The 9,875-nt window shown below is 49.5% G+C and overlaps 1 protein-coding gene across 1 annotated transcript; it reads left to right on the top strand.

Annotated features, from left to right (window-relative positions):
* Positions 1-1,127: 1,127 nt before the first annotated feature.
* LOC119285786 (probable esterase D14L) lies at positions 1,128-9,652 on the top strand. Its single transcript, XM_037565115.1, has 2 exons — positions 1,128-1,608; positions 9,000-9,652. Exons 1-2 carry the CDS (start codon positions 1,238-1,240, stop codon positions 9,442-9,444), a joined length of 816 nt encoding a protein of 271 aa, XP_037421012.1. The 5' UTR covers positions 1,128-1,237; the 3' UTR covers positions 9,445-9,652.
* The last annotated feature ends 223 nt before the right edge of the window (positions 9,653-9,875 follow it).

Genomic DNA, 9,875 nt, shown 5'->3' with positions numbered 1-9,875 from the left:
CTCTACTCATGGGACGGGATGGTGCGCGAGTGGGTTAGTGCGCGACCGATCTAGTTTGGGGCGACGCCGACGCAGGAGCAACTCTACCTGGAGCAATGGCGGCAGCAACGACTGGCGGAGGAGTGTCGCGAGGATGAGTATCTCGAGCAGCTGGAGCACGACGTGGAGGAGCGCCGCGAGGCGGAGCGCCTTGCCCGCAGTGGGCCAGCCCAGTCGGCGATGGTACAACCAGCGGCGGAGGACGTCGCTACAGCCTGGGCGACGGCGTTCCCCTGGGCTGGCCCGACGCCGATGCTCATTGGCCTCACCGGCCTCGACGACGACGAGGACGCCTAGGGCAGCATGCCTGCTCGTAGTTTTTAGTTTTATTTAATGTTTTAATTAATGTTAAAATGGACTTGTGGGCTCTCGCCAGTCTTTATGGCCGGCATTAATATTTAATTAACGTTTTTTTATTTTCAAAATGTTTGCGATATATTTTTCGCGCGAGCTCAAAAATGAGTCGGGCTAGCATTGAGCGGAAGCGCCGAACCAAATGCAAAAATGGACATAAGTGTCCGCCGAACCGATGCAAACAGACAAAATGTGGATAAAATCATTATTCATTTAGGTCGGCGCAATGGTTTGCTCTAATGCAATGAGGGAGTAAGAGTAATTTTCACGATTCCCTCTGTCTAGTCCTTCCCTAATGCGCCTTTTACGCCGGCTAGTGCAAACTGCTAGCCTGCGTCGATCCCATTCTTTCTACTCCCTCCTTTCTAATGCGTTTTTATGATTGCTTTTGACTATTGATAAAATTAATAATACTTTCTCAGTTCTCAAATATAGGTTTTTTAGAGACTCCAACAAGTGACGGAGTATCTACAATTTAAAATATGTCTACATACATTCGTATGTTGTTGTCTATTTAAAATGTCTAAAAAAACATATATTTAAGAACGGAGGGAGTATATAAGATGTATAATGTAAAAATATATTATTGGTAGCTCTTTTCACATGTGAATTCGACGATATGCTTTATGTAACTTGCATGTTATATATTATTGTTTTAATAGTTAATCAAAATTAATCTTGCAAAATGCTATAGGCCCTATAGATAGAAGGAGGGAGCACCGGCGGAGTGCGGTCCAGCCCGGCGCCCGCCTTTAGCCACTCGTCCATTTTCAGCTGCCGCCCACTCCCCTCTCTCTCACCCCGTCAAAGAAGAGGAGACGAGAAAGCGAAGTCAATCAAATCCATGGGGATCGTGGAGGAGGCACACAACCTGCGGGTTGTCGGGGAGGGGAAGCGCGGAGTGATCGTCCTGGCGCACGGCTTCGGTACGGACCAGTCGGTGTGGAAGCACCTGGTGCCGCACCTCGTCGCCGACTACCGCGTGGTCCTCTTCGACACCATGGGCGCCGGGCCGACCAACCCAGACTACTTCGATTTTTCCCGCTACGCCACGCTCGAGGGATATGCGCTCGATCTGCTTGCCATCCTGGAGGAGCTCGGGATCGCCTCCTGCATCTACGTCGGCCACTCTGTCTCCGCCGTAATCGGCGTGCTCGCCTCCATCTCCCGTCCCGACCTCTTCTCCAAGCTTGTACTCCTCTCCGCTTCTCCCAGGTACGTTGCAACGTTGCCTCACTTTCTAAGTAGCTGCTTAATTCGTTTAATTCCCACTAGGTAGACTATTACAGAAGGTCGGCACAAGATTCTTATTCCTTCTAATGACTTATCGGTTTCTGTTATCATTTCCAACTGGAGGATCCCTTAATCCTATTAAAGGAGGATTATAAATGGATAGATGTCTTTCCACTGGAACTATTTATTTGTTTGTTTGATGGTCCTAACCATCTAAGGCTGGCCACAGTGGAAGTAACATCACTAGTAACATCACACTTTTCAAGATAATTTTGCTTATGTGGCACATATTTAATGATGAGAGAGGTGATGGTGGTAACTTAGCTAGTTACTGTGACATCACACATACCAAGACAATATGAGTCTATAGGCTAATAAATGAACTATAACATGACAACACACATATGTTACTACCCACTGTGGACAGGGGTGGATCCAGATTGGAAATTACCCAGTGTCCATATAGAAGAATGCATGCCTACATGTCAAATAATTCAATGATCTACACACTAAATCAATGGATTGCATTAAGCAAGTTCAAATTGGACCCGGTGCCGGTGACACCAGCTAGCTCTACATAGCTACGCCCCTGACTGTGGAGGTAGTAACATAGCCTAGTAAAATGTGATGTTACTAGTCTACGTTACTCCCCATTGTGACTAGTCTAATAGACTATGCTCCTTAATTTTGGAGTCCTCCAATTCAATGGAGATGTTCAGTTTTCGATTGGTTCACGATTTTGACTGGGTCAACAACTTCTCAACTAGCTCTCTCAGTTAAAGTATTCTATTTTGGATCTGATTCACGATTTTGAATGGGTCAATAATTTCTCAAATTAAGCGGCAGCAAACCAGCCTAGAGAACAGATCAGTCCTGTGCATCCTCTCACTACCTAGAAAAAGAGAAGCGCCAACAAGTGACACTGTAGCACCGATATTATACATGCGGCCACGGGCGCAAGAAACTTCCCCATATAAGTATGAGTTGATTATCAAAAAAGATAGAATCACGCTGCCAAGAAAGCTGACCAAAGTACCGTATTATAAAAAAAAGAAAACATACACCATCTTCCCCATGCAGAGGATTTTTGGGCATGGAGCGAGGAACGTCGTGGAAACTTCACAGTCAGATATGCTTATAGAATGATTGTCAAAACAAAACTGAGCAGGGAGAATTGGCTGGAGGAAGGTGAAGGCACGTTTGATGGGGCTGAGGAGAATAGGGGCTGGACTTCCCTTTGGAATATATGGGCGCCATCGAAACTAAAGGTCTTTTTATGGCGGTTGGCACGGCACTCAATTCCGACGGCACAACTCCTCCACCATCGGAATGTGTCTACGATGTGTGTATGTTCCTTATGGGGAGCGAAGGATACATGGTGACACGCGTTGCTTGACTGCTCTATGGCAAGAAGTGTATGGGCTCTCCCAACGGAGGAAATGGTTGAGCACATGTGCTATAACTAAAACTTAAATGCCAAGAATTGGATCTGTTGTCTTTGGGAAGATTCTGGAATTCTCTCTTACTACCTTCTACAGTCTAAAAGTATGAGTATATACACAAGGGTGGGCCTTTGGGCTAAACCCATGCACACACTACACACACTCAACCCAACACTCCCCCTCAAGATGGGTGATAGATATTTATCATTCCCATCTTGTTACAAGCTAAATTACATTCCTTAACTCCTAAATCCTTAGCTAGACAATTTGCAGAGACCAAGGCGGATCTTACTTGGGAGCGCCAGTAATTATATTCATTGGTATTTCTGATACCACAACACTTGAGGCACCTGCAGTCAGAGAGGCCTTGGCACTTGCTGATGATCTATGCCCAAAGGATTCATGTTGCTTCAGACTGTCTGGTGGTTGTTGAAGATCTCAATCAGGGGAGCTCTATGGGCTATGGTGCAATCATTCATGAAATAATAGACCGGGCTGCTGCATTCACCTTGTGTAATTTCGTTAATGAGTTTAGGAGCTCAAATGTCGAAGCTCACAATCTAGTGAAGCATGCTTTATCTTAGGGGTTGGCCGCCATGTTTGATTAGGCCAGCCTGATAATATCTTTTTCGTCCCTGTAAACATTGACGACTTAATAAAAGCTTTGTGAGATTGTCTAAAAAAATATCTTCCCGACGCGCCAAACAAAATAACAAACAAAAATTATGAAATCCCAACAATAACAACGGCACAGCAGAGCGCTCAACCCTTCTAGTCATATCGATTGGGGAATTTGATGTTGGGAGCATCGGTTTTTAGTCGTTTGATTTACATGTATGCAGTCATTTTGATTGATTTGGGATAATACATTAATTTGCTCTACTCACGAAGGATTTTTTAGGATTTGGGGGCAGATTGCGGCATGACGACAGGCAGAAATTAACGACTCGCTCGGGACATAGGCCTACAACTTTTTTACACACCTCATACCTTCTTACAGCGTCACTAATCTGATGTACCTTCATTAGGATGGAGACATTTTGCGATCCTGCCTCAAAGGATTAGCTCTTATGGTTTTATTCCAAAAACATTATTAGTGATGGTGATCTAGATGCTGTCAATAACCACGGTCTAATTTACTTGGATTCTAGAGGGGTGTTCAGTGTTGAACCGTTGGATCTTAGATTAATTAGGTGACTTGATAAGAAACCAGGATAATAGTCATAACTACCTGCAAGTTGGTATTATAGGTTGCTGTTGGATGTGGTTAGTTATTTTTTCTTCTTCGAGGTATGTGCTTGCCTTTTGTAAATGGTTGAACGAGGTGGTACCCCCGTCCCCCACCGTAATTGTGAGACTGATCTTAATCAGCTTGACTGAAAATGGTATCATGATATCTGTTGGAATGGAATATGAGTTTTATCTTGGACAGATGTTCTATGAGGGTTTCTAAAACCTAGTGGTTAATGCTGCCTACAGGAGCGAGTAGATCTGGCTTGGTTTGGGCCATTTATTGGTATGACGGGATTGATGCTAATAGTTAGTTTTCGAGATTTCATGGAGTAAACACAAAAGTCGAAAGATTACATAGTAAAAAGATCCACCAGACCACCACAAACCAGCCCACATACAAATCTTGGTGAGCTCCAGGATTTGACACCAAGTTTCCCACCAAAACTATCCTGGGTGAGGTAGCAGTTACAATAAATGTTCTAGTACGCAGTATCTACTTGAGGTAGATCTCTGTGCAAGTGACATATTGGAGCTCGTACTGCTGAAGCAAAATCTATTATGATACGGGGCAAAACATAGGGGTGGCCCTATCTTCACGAATTGGAGGTGAATTTGAGGAAGAACACGAAGAGCATGAGAGAAGAGCGGAAGAACACAGGGGAAACAAGCACAAATCAACACACAAGTGGCAACACAAGACACACATGGATAAATCCTTGATCTCAATCATCCACAAGAGAGAGGGAGCAGGATAGGGTTCTTCCCCAAGTCGTAAGACAAAGAGGAGTTGAATTCCATGGATGAATCTTCACCCGGAGGTGGCTTTTGTACTCCTCAGAGTCTTCTCCCTCCGGAGGCCTTATTATCCACAAGGAGCCATCTCCACAATGGAGGTCTTGTTTCCACGAGGGGAGGTAGGTGGAGCTAAGCTCTATTCCACGGGAAAATTCACAAGAAATAAACAGCCGACATCCTATTGACTATACATGGTTTGAAGCCTAAACTAGCAAAATGTATGGGAAAAAGAAAACAAATAAAAAGGACAAATATGATGGACACATATCAAACACCTTACCGTCGCAGCGTGGCTGGCGCATGAAGGTTTATCGAGAGAGAAACTGGAGTGCCAAGGTGGCCGGCACGAATGCATATTCATGTGTTACAGGCATATTAGGGGCTTAGCCCAGTGCGATGTGGCCCAAGTTATCTTATCGTTATTAGGGGTTTAGCCCAATTATCTTATCGTTATTAGGGTCGTTTGCTTAGGAGTCAAGTAAATCTCTCTATATAAGGAGAAGAGATGTATCAATCTAATCAAGCAAGAAGCAATCAGTATTTGCTCGGCTTCCCTTAGGGAGCCGGGAGACCTAACCCTAGCCGTCACTTGTGCCACCGCCGCCTCTTCTCCACCACGCAAGAACGGCGCCCAGCCGCCGGCTGCCGCGCCCTCGACCTCGTCTTCCTCCATCTTTCCCCTACAATCTCTGCCTTAGAACCGGCAGAACCCTAACTCCTAACACCTCGGTATCAGGTTGTTTAGTTCCGATCATGTCTTCGCCATCGCCCATCCCGTCGCTTCCCCTGCCGACCGTCACCACCGCGCCGCTGGCCTTCTCCACCGCGCCGCTGCCCTCCCCGTCTGCGCTGCTGGTCGCATCCTCCGACGCCGCCACCACCCAGATGACGGCGCCCTCCACCGCACCACCGACCGCCGTCGACTCCCCGGCGAAGATCACCGGGGTCCTCAACGATCTCGTCACCGCCGTTCAGGGGATACGGCTATACCTAGCCGGCCCCTACGGGCCGCCGGTTGCCGCGACCGGGCCAGCCGCCCTGCCGTGGTATTTGGCACCCGCGACGCCGACCGGGCCTCTACACCACCACTGGCCGATTCAGCGGTCGCGCGCCTACACGCCCCAATGGCCGCAGTGGCCGGCGCCGGCCCTCGCGGCGTCACCCATGCCACCCAGGTCCTCGCCGCCATCGCCCTGGCAGCCGCCGCACCCCGGGGCCACCGCGACGCTGGTCGGGCCGTTGCAGCCCTTGCTGCAGCTACAACCAGCCCCCGCCACTGCCTTGATCTGGCCATAATGGCCGGACGTGGCCATCGCCATGCCCGTCGCCTCCGCCGTTTCCAGGCAGCAGCAGCTGGCGCCTCCGCCGCCAAGCACCGGGCTGACTACAACTGCGCCGGCGGGCGTGCCGATTCAGCAAGTGCGGTTCCCGCCCTCGCCATCCCAGCTTTCGGCCTGGTTGGCCGGGACGTCACCGCTGCCAGTCTACACCATGGCCGCGGATCAGCCGGCGCCCTCCCTGCCGTACAACGGGCCCTCTGACTCCGCGGGTTTCCACGCTGGCTTCGACGGGCCACTGCTTTCCTGCGGACCACCTGTGCACACCGGACCAACGCCATCCTCTTCGCTGCTTCGTACCGCCGAGCCGTACACTCACGGCGGTCATGCTCAGACACCGCCGCGCTTCGCCAAGCTCGCCTTCGCCACCTACGACGACGCCGAGGACCCCCTCAACTGGCTCAACCAGTGCGAGCAGTTCTTTCGGGGGCAACGGATGCTCGCGTCGGACCGCACCTGGCTCGCCTCTTATCACCTCCGCGGCGCCGCACAGACGTGGTACTATGCCCTCGAGCAGGACGAGGGCGGTATGCCCCATGGGAGCGTTTTCGCGAGTTCCGCCTCCTTCGATTCGGACTACCGATACGTGGGAGCCGGCTGGCGGAGTTGGGCCGCCTTCCCTTCACCACAACGGTGCAGGACTACACCGACCGCTTTCAGGCCCTGGCGTGCCACGCGCCCAGCGTGACAGCTCACCAGCGGGCCGAACTCTTCGTCGGCGGTCTGCCAGATCATATCCGCGTGGACGTCGAGCTGCAGGGACCCCAGGACCTCCAGACGGCCATGTACTACGCCCGCGCATACGAGCGCCGCGCGGTGGCCATCCAGCAGGCATCATCGTCCCGGGCCGCTGGGCCGCCACCTTAGCCGGATGTTCCCGCAGGGTCGGCCTGCTCAGGCTTCCGCGGCACCCCTTGCCGCGGTCGTGGCGCGCCCGTTCCGCCGGCTCACCTCGGCCGAGCTACTCGAGCGTCGCCGCCAAGGGTTGTGCTTCAACTGTGACGAGACCTACATGCCCGGCCACGTCTGCCCCCGATTCTTCTATCTGGAGGCTGCAGACTACATTGAGGAGGACGCCGTCGCCGCCGGGCTCGGCGACCTGGCCGCCCCAACTGTCGCGGAGGTGTTTGACGCTGGTTGATCACCTCGAGGAGTTCAGCAAGCGCTTCCTCACCTTACAGCTCGAGGACGAGCTGTTTGTGTAGGCAGGGAGAAGTGTCATGACCGGCATATTAGGGGCTTAGCCCAGTGGGCTGTGGCCCAAGTTATCTTATCGTTATTAGGGGCTTAGCCCAATTATCTTATCGTTATTAGGGTCGTTTGCTTAGGAGTCAAGTAAACCTCTCTATATAAGGAGAGGAGATGTATCAATCTAATCAAGCAAGAAGCAATCAGTATTTGCCCGGCTTCCCTTAGGGATCCGGGAGACCTAACCCTAGCCGCCTCTTGCGCCACCGCCGCCTCTTCTCCACCACGCAAGGACGGCGCCTAGCCGCCGGCCGCCGCGCCCTCGACCTCGTCTTCCTCCATCTTTCCCCTACAATCTCCGCCCTAGAACCGGCAGAACCCTAGCTCCTAACATCATGACTACCATATGTACTTTTGTTCCGATTAAGCGGACAAGGTGCCGCAGTTGATAATGGTGGCCGCACAGGCTAAGAGGCCGGGGTTAATCGAGCCGCGCAGCACAAGACAACGGCCAACAACTATGCAAAACACCTCCTACCAATGGACGCAACAGATAGGCTTAAGAAATAGAAACCAAGGAAGCCATATCTTCTCCATGCCTGTCGGGAAACAAAGGAATAACCAATTAGCAAAAGAGTGGGGAAAGAGAAAGTGAACTGGAGGATGCAAGACCAAGGTAAAGTGAGTACTTAAGGAGAGAAGAGACAACGTAATGGTAGGGGAAGAGATATGGACTTCAAGCAAATAATGCGGTAGTTAGATGGATGCAATCAGTCACATATGTTTCTACGAGACATGAAATAAATAGAGGTGGCGTGGAATGTTAAGATGGCAGCAAAATAGCATTTGTTGGTTGTTGGTGTACACTGAAAATAGAGCGCATGCATGCCGAGAGTTGCTAATGTGGCTAGATCGTGATGTGGACAGGTGCATGTTTAGATAAATAAGATAGTGGGGATGAACTTCTTATGTATATAAGATATAGGATACCGAGCTAGTTTGGAAGATTACGGTGCTAAGTGGGAGATGTTCCTTTCCAAGCATCTGTCCATGGCTTGTTCGTCCTCTTTCTGACGACCCCAACTTCTTAACAACCTAATTGTTTCTTTTGTGCTCCCACATACCGAGGATGATTAAAATTATAGATCAGACATTATATGAATCACTCAGTTGTTATTCTGTAGCAAATGCAATTGTATCTCACAAGTACATGCTATTTGTTTGGTATGTTGAGTATCTCTGGACATCCTATCCAGTTCTGATGTTTCAAGGGTTTACATCCTTCCTTTCAGACCTTCTCTACTAATTCGTTTCTGGTTGCTCTGTTTTCATTTTATGATTTCTGTTTCACACATCCAATTTTGTATTGACCAAACAGGTACCTCAATGATGTGGATTACTATGGGGGATTTGAGCAGGAGGAGCTTGATGAGCTCTTTGAAGCGATGAGATCAAACTATAAGGCCTGGTGCTCAGGTTTTGCACCACTCTGTGTTGGAGGGGACCTGGAATCAGTGTCAGTTCAGGAGTTCAGCCGAACTCTCTTCAACATTCGCCCAGACATAGCCCTGAGTGTTGTCCAGACGATCTTCCAGAGTGATGTGCGCACCCTCCTACCGCTTGTCTTGGTCCCATGCCATATCGTTCAGAGCACCAAGGACCTCGCAGTGCCAGTTGTGGTGTCAGAGTACTTGCACAAGCATCTTGGTGGCGACTCCATCGTTGAGGTGATGCCATCTGAGGGCCATCTCCCCCAGCTTAGCTCACCGGACATTGTCACCCCCGTATTGCTCCGACACATCCAGCATGACATTGCATTCTAAGTAGTGCAACCATCGCTCATAGAAACTGTTGCTTGGAAGCTTTATGAGGTCAGTATCTGCATTTACTTAAGGATTCACCACATGATGTAAATTCTTGGCGGTGGAAATTGTAGTGTACATTGTAAACCTTTGCCTACTTTAAAATGTGTATAATAATCATGTTGGATCACTTAGCAGAACTCATGCCCTACGAATTCCTACTCTCTTTTGTCTCCATGGTTTTAGTCTGAACTCTGAAGGATGTGCTTTTCTGTAGTTCCGTGCTACTTGGAAAAGAAAACGTGTTGGAGAAGATTTTTTGTGGAAATGCAAAACCTTGCAAGCTAAATTGCTCTCCACTATGACATTACAATAGGCATAGCGCGTTACACTGCAGACTAGGATTGCCTGTCATCCTAGGACAATACGGGATTTCTAAATTCAGAAACTGA

This window comes from Triticum dicoccoides, chromosome 4A, assembly GCF_002162155.2.
Source record: "Triticum dicoccoides isolate Atlit2015 ecotype Zavitan chromosome 4A, WEW_v2.0, whole genome shotgun sequence".
Classification (NCBI taxonomy): domain Eukaryota; kingdom Viridiplantae; phylum Streptophyta; class Magnoliopsida; order Poales; family Poaceae; genus Triticum; species Triticum dicoccoides.
The sequence above is the reverse complement of the archived record's forward strand: the minus strand, read 5'-3'. Positions and strand labels throughout refer to the sequence as shown.